At 43.1% G+C, this 16,446-nt stretch overlaps 1 protein-coding gene across 2 annotated transcripts in view; it reads right to left on the bottom strand.

Annotated features, from left to right (window-relative positions):
- LOC110500532 (claudin-7-A) overlaps positions 1 to 16,446 on the bottom strand; it is a 40,924-nt gene that overhangs the window by 5,098 nt on the left and 19,380 nt on the right. Inside the window, exons 1-2 of one of the 2 annotated variants that reach the window (XM_021577938.3) lie at positions 10,467 to 11,277; positions 7,891 to 8,055 (exon numbers count right to left, since the gene is read on the bottom strand). In XM_021577938.3, coding sequence (XP_021433613.1) covers positions 7,891 to 8,055; positions 10,467 to 10,689 — 388 coding nt within the window. In that variant the 5' untranslated portion in view covers positions 10,690 to 11,277. Of the gene's footprint in view, positions 1 to 7,890; positions 8,056 to 10,466; positions 11,278 to 16,446 lie in introns of those variants that run through there. The other variant, XM_090214620.1, reaches the window with a different exon arrangement.

Raw genomic sequence — 16,446 nt, 5'->3', positions numbered from 1 at the left:
TGTTTCCAAGCGCGTGGTATTTTTCTCCGGTAAAGACGATTCAACGTCTTAAATTGTATCGTTTATGTACGTATAAGGGTACCTAAGGTTTGATTATAAACATTATTTGACTTGTTTGGAAAAGTTTATTAGTAATGTTTGGGATTCATTTTGTATGCATTTTGATGGAAGGAAACTGGGTGGATTAGTTGACTGAAGCACGCCAGCTAAACTGAGTTTTTATGGATATAAAGATGAACATTATCGAACAAAAGGACCATTTGTGATGTAACTGGGACCATTTGGAGTGCCAACAGAAGAAGATCATCAAAGTTAAGGCATTTTAATTCCACACAGTTATACATAAAGAGATCAATGATCAATTCAAACAATTTTACTCTGCGCTATACACCTATGAATCCCCTCAAGACCCTTTGCTGATTGATTCCTTCTTTAATGGCTTGAATATGCCTTCAATTGATACAGACTCCCATGACTGTCTAGAAGAAGAATTTACACCTGAGGAGATTGCAACAGCAGTGTCCGCAATGAAAAGTGGTAAATCACCGAGTCCGGACAGTTTTCCAACCAAATTTTACAGAATGTTTTCTGGTCTGCTTTGCCCATTCTTGTCTCGATTATTTGCATAGTGCGTTAATACCTCAAAGATACCACCTAGTCTTTATCAGGCTTCAATTTTACCATTAAAGAAAAACAAAGACCCCCTGGAATGTGGATCCTGTCGCCCAATCTCGCTTTTAAACTGTGATTACAAAATCCTAGCCAAGCTTTTAGCCATCCTTATGGAAGGCTCGCTGCACCAGGTAATACACCCTGACCAGACTGGTGTAACAGTATAACTTTAGACCGTCCCCTCGCCCATACTCGGGCGCGAACCAGGGACCCTCTGCACACATCAACAACAGTCACCCACAAAGCATTGTTACCCATCGCTCCACAAAAGCCGCGGCCCTTGCAGAGCTACTTCAAGGTCTCAGAGCAAGTGACGTCACAGATTGAAACGCTATTTATCGCGCACCACCGCTAACCAAGCTAGCCGTTTCACATCCGTTACACTGGCTTTATGAGAAATAGGCATTTGTTTTTCAATATTAGGCGCCTTATGAATATACTGTACTCCCCAGCGTCAGGTGGTGGTCTCACTTGATGTAGAAAAAGCTTTTGACCGCGTTGAGTGGGATTACCTAACAGCTGACCTTTATAGATTTGGCTTTGGCCCCAAATTCATTGCGTGGATAAAGATTGTTTATTTTTCCCCCATGGCTTCGGTACGGACTAACAACTTGTCCTCTGACTATTTTCCCTTGCACCGCGGTTCCAGACAGGGTTGTCCACTCTCCCCCTTGTTGTTTGCTTTGGCAATCGAGCCTCTCGCCATTGCACTATGCTCTAATGATGCCATTCAAGGAATAATTAGAACGGGCTTAGAGCAGAAAGTCTCGTTATATGCTGACAACCTCCTTTTGTTATCTCTAACCCTGATACCTCATTCCCATGTACCTTATCTGTTCTTAAAAAGTTTGGATCAATCTCAGGGTACAAGCTGAATCTAGGCAAGAGTGAGCTTTTTCCTGTAAATAATAAATAAGCTTTAAAGTGCTCCTTTACAAGTTTTCAGTTTAGGATTGTCCGGGATCAATTCACCTACTTGGGAGTTAAAGTGACAAGGAAATATTCAAATTTGTTTCAGGAAAACTTTGTTGCTCTAGTAGACAGTTTGAAATAATCTTTTACTTTTTGGAATTCGCTACCTTTCTCTCTTATCGGAAGGATTAATGTCATTAAAATGAATGTGTTGCCCAAATTTATTTCAATGTTTACCCATTTTTATTCCAAAATCTTTTTTTAATTCACTGGATCAAACATTCATGTATTTTATTTGGGATGGCAACGTACCACGGATTGGTAGAAAACATTTACAGAAGCCTAAGGCATTGGGGGGTTTAAGCTCTACCAGATTTTCAGACATACTATTGGGCTGCAAATTTCAGAGCCCTTCTGTACTGGCTGCAGACTGACCCTACTGGCCCTAGACCACTCTGGGTCCAGATGGAGTCTGAATCGTGTAAACCTGCTGCACTTTCTTCTGTGTTGTGCTCGTCTCTCCCAGTGTCCCTAGGCAAAAGGTGTGTCAACCCAATTGTAAAGCAGTCTCTTAAAATTTGGAATCAGTTCCTTTTAGCCTTTAGCCTCCGAGGCTTTTCTCTATCAGGCCCAATCAATCAGAACATTTTATTTCCTCCATCTTTGAATGATGGGGCTTTGCCATCTGGCACTCACTAGGCCTCTCCTCACTAGCCCAATTATTATTTGATGATACATTTACCTCTTTTGCTCAGCTACAGGACAAGTTCAACCTCCCCCAATCCCACTTTTCCCGCAATCTCCAGACTGGGAACTTTGTCAGAGCTAACACACCTGAATTTCCCCATAGGCCTGCGAATACAGCTATAGAGAGCATCTTTGAGCTGAACAAGCTTCCTAGGGGCGCAATTTCAGATGTATATGCAACCATTCATGACCTACAGAACCCTTCTTTGGTGCCTTTAAAGCCTCGATGGGAAAAGTATTTGGGGGAGGAACTTGGGTAAGACACCTGGGAATCTGTGCTGCACAGGGTGCATTCTTCCTCTGTTAGCACGAGACACAGCCTCATTCAATTCAAGGTGGTTCACTGTATCCACTGGTCCGGGGCCAAACTTGGAAGAATATTCTCTGATTTTGATCCTGCCTGTGTCAGATGTAAAATGGAACCAGCCACACTGTTGCATATGTTTTGGGGCTGTCATAAACTGTCAGGTTTCTGGGAATTAATATTTAAAAGTTTCACTGATATATATGACACTGTTATAGATCCGTCTCCCCTTTTTGGAGTACTGCCCATAGGTACCCCCTTGTCAAGAATCCAGTTGGACACTGTTGCTTATACAACTCTTTTAGCTAGACGGCTAATACTACAGAACTGGAAAATGGCAGCACCCCATCTTATAAATATTGGGTGAGAGATGTGTTGTGCTCTCTGAGTTGAATATATTATTGATATTGCTGTGTGTTGTCTTCTGTGTAAAATTTAATAAACAGAGTTTTCAAAAAAAGTTAAGACATTTTTTATATCGCTATTTCTGACTTTCATGTCGTACCTGCCTGGTTGAAATATGTTTTTCATGTGTTTGTATGCGGGGTGCTGTCCCCAGATAATTGCATGGTTTGCTTTCGCCATAAAGCCTTTTTGAAATTTGACACCGCGGCTGGATTACCAAGACGTTAAGCTTTATTTTGATGTATTACACTTTAAATGTTATGAAAGTTAAATATTTCTAATGGTGTCATTTGAATTTCGCGCTCTGCAATTTCACCGGATGTTGGCCAGGTGGGACGCTACCGTCGCATCTCACAACTGTCCAAGAGTATGTTTGGAATATTTATTTCTCACACAGAACCAATAGAATAGGTAAACTTATGTACTATGGGGATAGTAGATGGACACTTTGCGCAGCAACTCACTGCCTTCCAGAAGACAAACAATGTATACGAAATGCTTCAGTCTGGTTTTAGACCCCATCATAGCACTGAGACTGCACTTGTGAATGTGGTAAATGACCTTTTAATGGCATCAGACCGAGGCTCTGCATCTGTCCTCGTGCTCCTATACCTTAGTGCTGCTTTTGATACCATCGATCACCACATTCTTTTGGAGAGATTGGAAACCCAAATTGGTCTACACGGACAAGTTCTGGCCTGGTTTAGATCTTATCTGTCGGAAAGATATCAGTTTGTCTCTGTGAATGGTTTGTCCTCTGACAAATCAACTGTAAATTTCGGTGTTCCTCAAGGTTCCGTTTTAGGACCACTACTGTTTTCACTATATATTTTACCTCTTGGGGATGTCATTCGAAAACATAATGTTAACTTTCACTGCTATGCGAATGACACACAGCTGTACATTTCAATGAAACATGGTGAAGCCCCAAAATTGTCCTCGCTAGAAGCATATGTTTCAGACATAAGGAAGTGGATGGCTGCATACGTTCTACTTTTAAACTCGGACAAAACAGAGATGCTTGTTCTAGGTCCCAAGAAACAAAGAGATCTTCTCTTGAATCTGACAATTAATCTTAATGGTTGTACAGTCGTCTCAAATACAACTGTGAAGGACATCGGCGTTACTCTGGACCCTGATCACTCTTTTGAAGAACATATCAAGACCATTTCAAGGACAGCTTTTTTTCCCATCTACGTAACATTGCAAAAATCAGAAACTTTCTGTCCAAAAATTATGCAGAAAAATTAATCCATGCTTTTGTCACTTCTAGGTTAGACTACTGTACTGCTCTACTTTCCGGCTACCCGGATAAAGCACTAAATAAACTTCAGTTAGTGCTAAATACGGCTGCTAAAATCCTGACTAGAACCAAAAAAATGGATCATATTACTCCAGTGCTAGCCTCCCTACACTGGCTTCCTGTCAAGGCAAGGGCTGATTTCAAGGTTTTACTGCTAACCTACAAAGCATTACATGGGCTTGCTCCTACCTATCTCTCTGATTTGGTCCTGCCGTACATACCTACACGTACGCTACGGTCACAAGACGCAGGCCTCCCAATTGTCCCTAGAATTTCTAAGCAAACAGCTGGAGGCAGGGCTTTCTCCTATAGAGCTTCATTTTTATGGAATGGTCTGCCTACCCATGTAAGAGACGCAAACTCGGTCTCAACCTTTAAGTCTTTACTGAAGACTCATCTCTTCAGTGGGTCATATGATTGAGTGTAGTCTGGCCCAGGAGTGGGAAGGTGAACGGAAAGGCTCTGGAGCAACGAACCGCCCTTGCTGTCTCTGCCTGGCCGGTTCCCCTCTTTCCACTGGGATTCTCTGCCTCTAACCCTATTACAGGGGCTGAGTCACTGGCTTACTGGGGCTCTTTCATACCGTCCCTAGGAGGGGTGCGTCACTTGAGTGGGTTGAGTCACTGATGTGATCTTCCTGTCTGGGTTGGCGCCCCCCCTTGGGTTGTGCCGTGGCGGAGATCTTTGTGGGATATACTCGGCCTTGTCTTAGGATGGTAAGTTGGTGGTTGAAGATATCCCTCTAGTGGTGTGGGGGCTGTGCTTTGGCAAAGTGGGTGGGGTTATATCCTTCCTGTTTGGCCCTGTCCGGGGGTGTCCTCGGATGGGGCCACAGTGTCTCCTGACCCCTCCTGTCTCAGCCTCCAGTATTTATGCTGCAGTAGTTTATGTGTCGGGGGGTTAGGGCCAGTTTGTTATATCTGGAGTACTTCTTCTGTCCTATTCAGTGTCCTGTGTGAATTTAAGTGTGCTCTCTCTAATTCTCTCTTTCTCTCTTTCTTTCTCTCTCTCGGAGGACCTGAGCCCTAGGACCATGCCTCAGGACTACCTGACATGATGACTCCTTGCTGTCCCCAGTCTACCTGGCCGTGCTGCTGCTCTAGTTTCAACTGTTCTGCCTTATTATTATTGGACCATGCTGGTCATTTATGAACATTTGAACATCTTGGCCATGTTCTGTTATAATCTCCACCCGGCACAGCCAGAAGAGGACTGGCCACCCCACATAGCCTGTTTCCTCTCTAGGTTTCTTCCTAGGTTTTGGCCTTTCTAGGGAGTTTTTCCTAGCCACCGTGCTTCTACACCTGCATTGCTTGCTGTTTGGGGTTTTAGGCTGGGTTTCTGTACAGCACTTTGAGATATCAGTTGATGTACGAAGGGCTATATAAATACATTTGATTTGATTTGATTTGACATAGGTTAGTGCTTTTGCTGTTTGTTATGCCTACTTATCTTGTTGGCTGATGAAAAGTAAATGTGGACAGTTCTTCTAACATCTTGAATATGCTCCTCGGAATGAGATAAGAGGGAAATGCGCAGTTGCGTCCCTGATGTGTCTGTCTCCACTTGTAGCCTACTTCGAAGCTAAGATGCCTGTGAAATGGACCCGATCACGCGACGGGCATTGGCTAATGAGAATTGAGATCTCTGAGAGAGCCATGTGAGTGAGAGGTGCTTAGGAGAACAGCGATTAGCAGCCAGGAGAAGGGAATTATAATTATTATATTCAGCCCCAGGGCAAAACAGCCACACAAGGATGCTGCCGGGAAATTCAAGGCTTGGTGAGAATATTATCAAGTGCTTGTCAAATTGTGAATGAGAGACTGATGAAGTGTGTGCAGCCTGTGCAAGAAACAAAGCAGAGCTCATGCCTTTCATGAGACTTTTTTCAAATCATCATTAGAGTCACATCATGCAGCCTTGGTATGTACAGTATGAAAAATCTAACCATATAGCCCAACGTTTGAATCACAACTAAAGGTGCATAAATAGAATAGCCACATGTGCACACTCCCTCTGAAATCATTTGGAGAAAATATCCTTTCTATTTTATTCAGCTTTTTTCAATTGTGTTCTTCATACTATTTTGCCACAGAATTCTAAGCCAATCTTGTCTGCTAAATGAACTAGTGTATCCCACAGCCATATGGCATAGCCAGATCAGGGCCTAACATAATGTCAGGGCATGCTATTCTGTTCTTCTGAAATAGACTACATTTTCTTAATATCATGTTTCTTTAGACCTGTCTAAAATAAATAATGGTTTTATTGTGATGGTGTAGGCTATATTCAATTTATTTTTTTATACTTAATGTTAATGTAGACATTCCAAAGGTCTGCATCAGTGGTTTATAGGCTATGCGTGGAAGCCAGGAGATGCTAAACGTGTTTATGTTAATTAACAGGCAATTACCATGAGACCGGCAGCTATTGGGTTGATAATCAACGGCTGACAAAATGTCGTGACTGCAACAGCCCTATTATTGACAGAGTTGTTGTTTTAGCTTAGATTAATTGAGACGGTTTTGAGGCATAAATGGGGTTCAGCAGACAATGTTACCTAGGTAATGGTATGATAGCCCATTGTAGCAGGACTACTTTAGAGCCATTACACTTTGCGAGATACGAGACGGATCATTGCAGGAGGAATTGAAGCGCTATCGGACAATGGCAGATCAGTACATTCAGGTATCATCAATACGTATTTGAGAGAGGGGAGCCAAACACTTCTCAAGAAGTCAATGGGCGGCTAGCTATTAAATCACCCCTCCCCCCTAACCATACTGCCATTGTCCAATACGAGTTTTCACATGATCTAAGATTGCATGCTAGTTTGTTCATTATAATCTAAAAGGTAAAACTGATCCTAGATCAGCACTCCTACTCTGAGACACTTTAGACCTGTAAAGTTGCAGGTAGTCTAGTACATATTTTTTTCTACTCTGAGACCGATTAGCTTTTTACTGGCATTGTTCTATGAGAGTTTCTAATGACCTCTTATATAACAGCAACAATCTGTATCCCAAATGACACCTTATTCCTTATATAGTTCCCTACATTTGACCACCAGTGACCAGTGACATTTGACTAGTGAAAAGGAGTGCACTAAATAGGGAATAATGTCAGAGTAATAGCCACAGTCAGTAAAACGTGCCCATTCTCTCCCTCTTTGATCTCCAGGGGAACCTAGGTAGATGAGTGGGACTTTTATTGTGCAACGTTTCGACCCAAAGGCCTTTGCCAGGTTTAGATGAGTGGGAGAGCAGCTGGTGGCCAGACAGAGGAACAAACCCCTCATTTATAATGGTGACCAACTGAGTGTGGTGATTCTCTTGATCTCTTTCTATAGCTCCTGGTATGGACCAGAATGATCAAGTGATCTAATGAGCATGGATTTCAGACCAGTTTAGAATGATTTCTTTTTACAAAAGTAGGGCCCTGAGATTTTCATGACCAAGTCATTTAATCATGTGGGGAAAACTCTGGACCCTAAAAAATAACATGTTTGTGGTGATTCTCCTGATCTCTCTCTCTCTCTCTCTCTCACCTCCAATCAGTAGGATGATGCCTCCAGTCATGGCGGTCCGAGACTTGCGCACTTTGTTGTTCCCTCCGCAGGTGGTACACTTCATGCCCATAGTGGCCACGCCCAGCCCAGCGATGGATACGATGATGCCAACGATCATCAGGGCACGGGTGGCCTGGAGAGCACCTAAGACACACACACACAAACACCAGTGAGGGGAGCGAGAGAGGGATAAGGGAGAGGAGGGAAAGGAGTAGCAAGATAGTGAGAGAATGAGGGAGGATGTGTGTGTGTGTGTGTGAGTGAGAGAGAGAGAGAGAGAGAGAGAGAGAGAGAGAGAGAGAGAGAGAGAGAGAGATATGGTACAGTTATAGAACGATATTGTATAGAAAGCTTTCATTTATAGGCATGGGGGATATATTGCAAATGTCAATTAATAAACTTTAGTTTTTTTATCAGCAAGTAAGCAAAAGTTGTGAAGAAATATCAAATATGCATTATCAACACAATCCAACCCCAACCGTGGATCATATACAGTATGGTGTTCACAAAGTATTGGATTTAAAAAAGTGACTGTATAAACACAGCTCAATGGATCACTGGGGTTTAATGTGCGCTGACAGGATACTTTAATGTGTGTTTTTCCTGGATGAGAAACCCTGAGATACACCCTCCCTCTCCCTCCCCCTCTCTCTCCCTTTCTCTCTCTGTCTCTCTCTCTCTCTCTCTTTCATGCTCTCTCTCTTCCATCTGCTTTTGTTGAGAGGAAGGGGGCAGTGAAAGCTACTGTCAGGACACCCTAATCTGTCACCTCCCTCCTAAAACTGACAGAGGGTGGGAGACAGAGAGGGAGAGTACCTCCTTGGTCCACCCTGAACCAGTCTGTGCCAGTCCAGGCCATCCCTGAGCTCACAAACACAACCCTCCATCCATGAGAAAGGGAGGGAGAGAAGGAGAGAAGGGGAGAGGGTACCTTTCTTTTATTTTTAGATTGGTGTGTATTGATGTGAATTGTTAGATGCTACTGCACTTGTGGGGCTAGGAACACAAGCATTTTTGCTACACCCACAATAACATCTGCTAAATATGTGTACATGGATTTGGGGATGGGGGTGGGAGAGAAGGCAACTGTGGGTGGGGAGGAGAGGGAGGAGAGAGGGAGGCGGAGAGGGGAAGAGGGTGATGAGGAGAGAGGAAGGAAGAAATTCTAATCTTCTGCTGTACTTTAAACACACAATGAGGGTCCTTTCACCAGCATGCAAATTGGGGCTACCATGGAATATCACCCCATCACCTCTGCACCCCACCCCCTGTACCGTTCCAATAACCACCAAAACTGCCCTCTGTCAGCAGGTGCAGTTACAACAAGTTAACCCCCCAAGTGTTCTGAATCTGAACAAGTCTCTCTGTTCAATGAAACCCCTCACACCAACAACAATGACCAGAGAAACCAACAGGAGTAGATGGGGAGTTATATCAAATCACACTCTGGTTCTCGTCATCATGGTGCCCTAAGGGTTTGGGGCGAACCGAAGTGGGAGGAGGAGGTAAAATTCCTGTACAGGGTACTGTGCTGCTGTCGCCATGGCTACTCCTGTGTTCTGTATTCTTCTGGTTGTTTACTGTTAGGTCGTTAGGACCAAGTCGTCTCTGGCATCTGGAGCCCCAGCCAGCCCCCAGTCCCCTCTCTATGCCAGGGAACAGTGGGTGATGAATGGGCAGGGGCCTGCTTAGGGGGTGGAGCGGCCCAGCCATGTGAGAATATACAGCAGAGAGGGGTGGAGGTGGGTGGGGAGGTTGGTGAGAGGGTGCCAGAAGTTAACAATATCCCACTGTATGTTAACACGAAGGGTGCTACTAAAGGATAACCACGAGGGCCAATGACTGACTAACAGCTCTGAGCCAACACCTTCATCAGCGGCACCAATGTGCTATATTGAGGATGCACTACACCATAAAGGGGAGTGTGGGGAACCTCAGCTGACCGTCTCAGGTGTCTGCTCACCTGTATCACCCGTCAATCAATACTATTTACTGGTACAACATGAGACTTCCTGACACAAGTGAAGTCACCAACTTCCCAGAAATCCTCCTTTGATAATTAGATAATAGTGGATTTACAACAAAGTGCTGCACAGGATGCACATATAGTCACAGACATTGGAAGAAAAAATAAGCATGGCATACATTTTAGATTTTGCTTAAACTGGCAATCTGTAGTTGCTACTTCCCTTTTTGGAATTCATAAATTCATGATGTGTACCCATTGAATCTTGAAGACTATAACTTATGCCTGCCTCATGAGCTTACTTCAACTGTCCTACCCCATCAGAACCCAAAATATAACATCGTTTTACTCCAATAATGTAAACAAAGAAAACCTAAACAAACACTATATAACCTTGAAACATGCTTAAAACTATAATGTTGATATCATGGACGGTCAGTCCTTGTATCCATAGCTCTGTCTATGAATTTGAGAGTGGGTGTATCTCTCCAGCCACATCCATCAGCTTTTTTTTTTACCAAAACAGGGGCCGGGATCGCTTTCTTATTGTTTCAACTTCTGATTGCCACTTTAAAGCATCTATACTTACTGTCGAGCTGCAGGATCGAGTCGTATATTTTACATTGGAGCTGCCCTGTGCTCTGAAAAGCGCATGACATCCATAATCCTTGGTACATGGCAACCGCCGTTATGATGTTGTCTCCTATGTACGCAGACATCTTCCACTGTGGCAGAATGGTCCCCACGATCAGTGCAATAACACCGACGAGTGACAGGGCGAATCCTAAAAGTTGAATTCCCGAGTTTGCCATCTTGAAAAAAAATAAGATTTTGTGGATTATTTTGATTCCTAAATAAATACGTTTCTGTTGGCGAAAAAACGAAGAATCCTTTGGGTGCGTGTGTCTAAAGGCTACGGTTATCTTGCTGCCCACCCTTTCTCACTACACCTGCTGTCGTTATACTTCCAATTAGGTATATCTACCTATGTTCCTTTTACGCGGCAGAATAGCGGAATCAGTAAACACAATCTCTGAGTTGTGAAAAGGTTTTGCTTGTCTATCTCCTTTCCACCTGTTTTCTGTTATAGTTCGAGTCGCGCCTTGAATACTATAGTAGTGAGAGTGCGGGCGGAATATTTAAATTCTGGATGGTGTGCGCGCGAGAGGTGTCCGGTGCCCGGTGATGCGTAGGTCTCTTCTCGCATCCCCTCCTCCGGTGGCAGTTACCGTTATGTCACGCCCATTGATTTGGCTACTCCTGCATTCCGAGGAAGTTGTTTCTCAAGCTCTAGCGGTTCGGTAGTCGGTACTGTAAAAACCACGGTACAGTTCATATCGGGCTGACCCCCCCAGTGGGTTCATCTTTTACCTTCAACAGTTGTCCAGCTGACAGTAATTGACCTTTTCTTAGAACTTGTTTAACAGTTAGTGATGCCTCTCCTTGTAGTCATAGACGTGCATTTGTTTTAAGGGAGATGGCATTATAGGCCTTGCTAATAACATTATAAAGGCTTATATGTGCTTATAACAAGTTAGACATCAGTATACGTGAATGCTTTAAGTAAAATGTTACCAAAATATCCACCTGATTCTTTATAATACGTTAGTCTTGTGTTGAATCATATTGCATTGTTCAGTTCAGTAGGTAAACCTTGTTTGTTATGTAATTTAAACACAGGATACACCTCATTAGAATATTATCAATCTTTAATAAAATCTTTGTCGGAATAATATTTCTTATTGTCTAGACTTTAGAAAAGCGAGCAATTACTAATTATACCGAATAACAATCACATTCCTTTCAATCTTTTATCCAGATTTTAGCAGCGATACAGAGAAGCATTTTTAGTTTCTTAAAAAAAATAGCCTCCAATCAGGATATAGACAGATCAAGCGGTATGCTTACATATGCAGAAAAAATACTTGGTTTAAATGTAATCTGGTACCTTATGATAATATCATGATATTTGTGTCACGTTCTGACCTTTATTTCCTTTGTTTTGTATTTATTTAGTATGGTCAGGGCGTGAGTTGGGTGGGCAGTCCATGTTTGTTTTTCTAGGTTTTGGGTATTTCTATGTTTCGGCCTAGTATGGTTCTCAATCAGAGGCAGGTGTCATTAGTTGTCTCTGATTGAGAATCATACTTAGGTAGCCTGGGTTTCACTGTGTGTTTGTCGGTGATTGTTCCTGTCTCTGTGTTAGTTTGCACCAGATAGGCTGTTTAGGTTTTCACGTTACGTTTGTTGTTTTGTACTGTTCGTGTTTCTTCTTTATTAAACATGTATCAGAATAACCACGCTGCATTTTGGTCCGACTCTCCTTCACCGCAAGAAAACCGTTACAATTTGTGTATTAATTATAATGGCAGGGTATGTGCCTGTATTGATGATGTGTGTTATGATCCCATGTGCTGTGTTGTAAATTGGATGTAATATCCTAGGCATGTTAGTGCAGTATATTGAGATGTGTGATTTACAACAGTCAGAATGACACCCTCATTAAAATTACAATTGGACAGGTAAAGTCGTATGCTTAGATGACCTAAGCAGACAAATGGCCATATTTTTTTTTACACAGAATTAGGCATAATGATTATGGCTCTAGATTGCAGGAAAAAGCTCTTTCAGGTGTTTGAAAAATGCAAAATTCCAGTCAATTCAGTACACTGAAATTACACAGTTCCAATTCTCTTCAATGAGGAACATTTGGAATTGGGTTTACTTTCTGAATTGACTGCAATTAAAATGGAAGCGACTCCAACCCTGGCGGGGCCAGTTGGAATCTGACGGTTTTCAGCATTTTGTCTAAAGGAATCATCTAATCTTTTGCAGACACATTTGGCTTGATTTGACTCAATTGCAAACACATTTGAGTTCATGTTTGATATATTTTGTCATTGGCTACTGTAAAGGAATCATTGCCAATTCTGTTTGGCACTACTTGTTAGAGTATAGTTGAATCAACTGACCCCGAATCTGATCCCTTACCCATCTAGTCCACATATAATGATCTCCCTACAGTATTTCATTTGCATAATTCAGCAGACGCTCTTGTCCAGAGCAAGATACAATTGTGAGTGCATACATTTTCATACTAGTTCCCCGTGGGAATCGAATCCACAACCCTGGCAGTGCAAGTGCCATGCTCTACCAACTGAGCTACATGGGACTACTCCCAGAGCTGTCATACTGGCTGAATCAATCAATCATCCAATGAGCACTTCACTTCACTTCCTGGTTGTGATTGGGCCGTAATCGTAGAACAATGACCGCCATTGTCCCAAGAGCAACATGACTGGCGCCACAGTGTGTGTGACTTCACACAGTTAGGAAACCCCGATCCACAGCCGGACACTGGGAGGAAGCTATGATCATAGACGCTCGGGAGGAAATCATATCTGCAGTGCCAGAATACTAAGATTTTTGCAAGCTACCAGTGGATTAAAGGTCAAATAATGCATACTTAGAGCTTGATGGGTGTTTCTCACAGAGCATGGTAGGCTACAGGATGTCCCAAGGGCAGAGCTGAGTCCCCTCCCCAATCACCCCTCCTCCGTCCCTCCCCTCCTCCACCAGCACCCTTCATCTCCCCACCCTGCAGCCAGTAGCCCTGTTTATACCTGGCTCTAACATGCATCCTTTGTCCTGATCTTCTCCACATTCTGATTGTTTTCAGACAGGTGTAGACGACTAAAAGATGCGTTGTGATCTGCATGTGTATCAGATCTTCCCGACCACCTAAGCCAGTAGGCACCCCTTGTGTCTGGATATCTTACAAGTGCAGAGACACCTGGACAGTGAAACCATTAAATCATCATTATCCCATCTTCTTAAATCATTGACAGGTTACACCATTGACTTATGGCATCACCATTTGACTTAAAATTAATAAATATTGTAGCTGTCAAATCATTTCCCTAGCCGAAGGGAGTCACAAGGAAATCTGGTCACAATGCAGACACAGTGGACAGATATCAGACACATTTTAATACCATGTATTGACATGTTTCAAAAAATGTGGGCTCAATCAGAATGTGCACAAGATCAGGACAAAGGACCCATGTTAGTGCCACGTATAAACTAGGCTAGTGTTCAGCCTCTTCCTAGCTAGGCCCGGAGCCTTGATGCTGTGCTCAGAGGACCAACAAATGGCCCATTGTCACTGGGGAGAAGGTCCCTGTAACTTAAGGAATGTCCTCTAGTCCTGTAGCTTGACTCTGAGAAAGCATGGAGGTAGAGGAGGAGAGGGGGTATGTAACTTATCCTCAGGGTAACCCCTATATAGCTATCTCAGTGCTGATCACCGGTGCCGTTGCTCCTGGTTACAGCATGCGATTCATCTATCGTCCTGTTGGCCGGTATTGGAACCAGAGTTGCCAGGACAGACACACAAAAGAAACTGTTTTCTCCCTCCGTCTCGCCTTCCCGTTCTCTTTCACCACCCCCACCCCCCCCCCGGAAAACTCACATTTGTCTTTTTTTTTTTGCCGTTGCACTGCTCGATGGGAGAGCAAAAACAGCTAAATCAGCCCTTAAGAAGGGCAAGGCTAACATCTCTGCCTTTCTCCTGCGGGCCCCCTGCCCTCCTCTGGTGTTGGAGAAAGTGAAGCCCAGTGAAAAGCAGTGATTTAAGTCCTGCAAGCTCCCTTGGAAGCCACTGAACCGTTAACAATAAAACATGCTGGGTCCTATGGCTTTCCCTGAAAAGCCAACAGTCCACAACAGGGTAATGGGAAAGACTGACTCCCTCCGCCACTTTTCTTTTCTCCCTCTCTCTCTCCCTAATGTCTCTCTATATTGCTCAGTTACATTCTCTCTCTATTTCTCCCGTAGTCTTCTTATGCAACAAGGTAAGACTGTAGTCCATAGATAGCAACATAGTCCGGGGGAAATTGTCTTGATCTTTTGGGTTAATTTCTCATGTCAAACTACATTAAGAGAGTTGTTCTTTCCGTTTAGTATGTGTGTACTCAACTTCATGGCCAATTGACCATCTAACCTGTATGGGATTGAAAACATGTTTTGATGACTGGTTAAACAGAAGAATACAGTATGTAGCGAATGTCATGGTAGTTTGTACTCATACCTCAGTTGGTGGTTTGTATTGAACCTTTCCTTTACCAGGTTGTCCCATTGAGATCAAAATACCTCTCTTTCAAAGGAGACCTGGCAATGAAAAAACGTTACCACCAATTGATCTACATCATTCGGTGTCAAGAACCTTATTCATGTTTACATACTGGTTTCCCCACTTCATATGTACAGTTGAAGTCGGAAGTTTACATACACTTCGGCTTGTTTTTCAACCACTCCAACAAATTTCTTGTTAACTAACTATAGTTTGGGCAAGTCGGTTAGGACATCTACTTTGTGCATGACACAAGTCATTTTTCCAACAATTGTTTACAGACGGATTATTTCACTTATAATTCACTGTATCACAATTCCAGCGGGTCAGAAGTTTACATAACCTAAGTTAAACAGCTTGGAAAATTTCAGAAAATTATGTCATGGCTTTAGAAACTTCTGATAGGCTAATTTACATCATTTGATTCCATTGGAGATGTACCTGTGGATATATTTCAAGGCATACCTTCAAACTCAGTGCCTCTGCTTCACATGGGAAAATCAAAAGAAATCAGCCAAGACCTCAGAAAGACAATTGTAGACCTCCACAAGTCTGGTTCATCCTTGGGAGCAATTTCCAAATGCCTGAAGGTACCACGTTCATCTGTTCAAACAATAGTACGCAAGTATAAACACCATGGAACCACGCAGCCGTCATACCGCTCAGGAAGGAGATGCGTTCTGTCTCCTAGAGATGAACATACTTTAGTGCGAAAAGTGCAAATCAATCCCAGAACAACAGCAAAGGACCTTGTGAAGATGCTGGAGGAAACAGGTACAAAAGTATCTATATCCACAGTAAAACGAGTCCTACAGTATACCGACATAACCTGAAAGGCCGCTCAGAAAGGAAGAAGCCACTGCTTCAAAACCGGCTTAAAAAAGACAGACTACGGTTTGAAAATGCACATGGGGACTAAGATTGTACTATTTGGAGAAATATCCTCTGGTCTGATAAAACAAAATTATAACTTTTTGACCATAATGACCATCGTTATGCTTGGAGGAAAAAGGAGGAGGCTTGCAAGCCGAAGATTACCATCCCAACCGTGAAGCACGGGGTGGCAGCATCATGTTGTGGGGGTGTTTTACTGCAGGAGGGACTGGTGCACTTCACAAAATAGATTGCATCATGAGGGAAGAAAAGTATGTGGATATATTGAAGCAACATCTCAAGACGTCAGTCAGGAAGTTAAAGCTTGGTCGCAAATGGGTCTTCCAAATGGACAATGACCCCAAGCATACTTCCAAAGTTGTGGCAAAATGGCTTAAGGACAACAAAGTCAAGGTACTGGAGTGGCCATCACAAAGCCCTGACCTCAATGCTATAGAAAATGTGTGGGCAGAACTGAAAAAGTGTGTGTGAGCAACGAGTCCTACAAACCTGACTCAGTTACACAAGCTCTGTCAGGAGGAATGGGCCCAAATTCACCCAAATT

The sequence above is a fragment of the Oncorhynchus mykiss genome, chromosome 21 (genome assembly GCF_057628025.1).
Source record: "Oncorhynchus mykiss isolate SJ-2025 chromosome 21, ASM5762802v1, whole genome shotgun sequence".
Classification (NCBI taxonomy): domain Eukaryota; kingdom Metazoa; phylum Chordata; class Actinopteri; order Salmoniformes; family Salmonidae; genus Oncorhynchus; species Oncorhynchus mykiss.
Note: the sequence above shows the minus strand (reverse complement) of the source record. Positions and strands in the feature narration are given on the sequence as shown.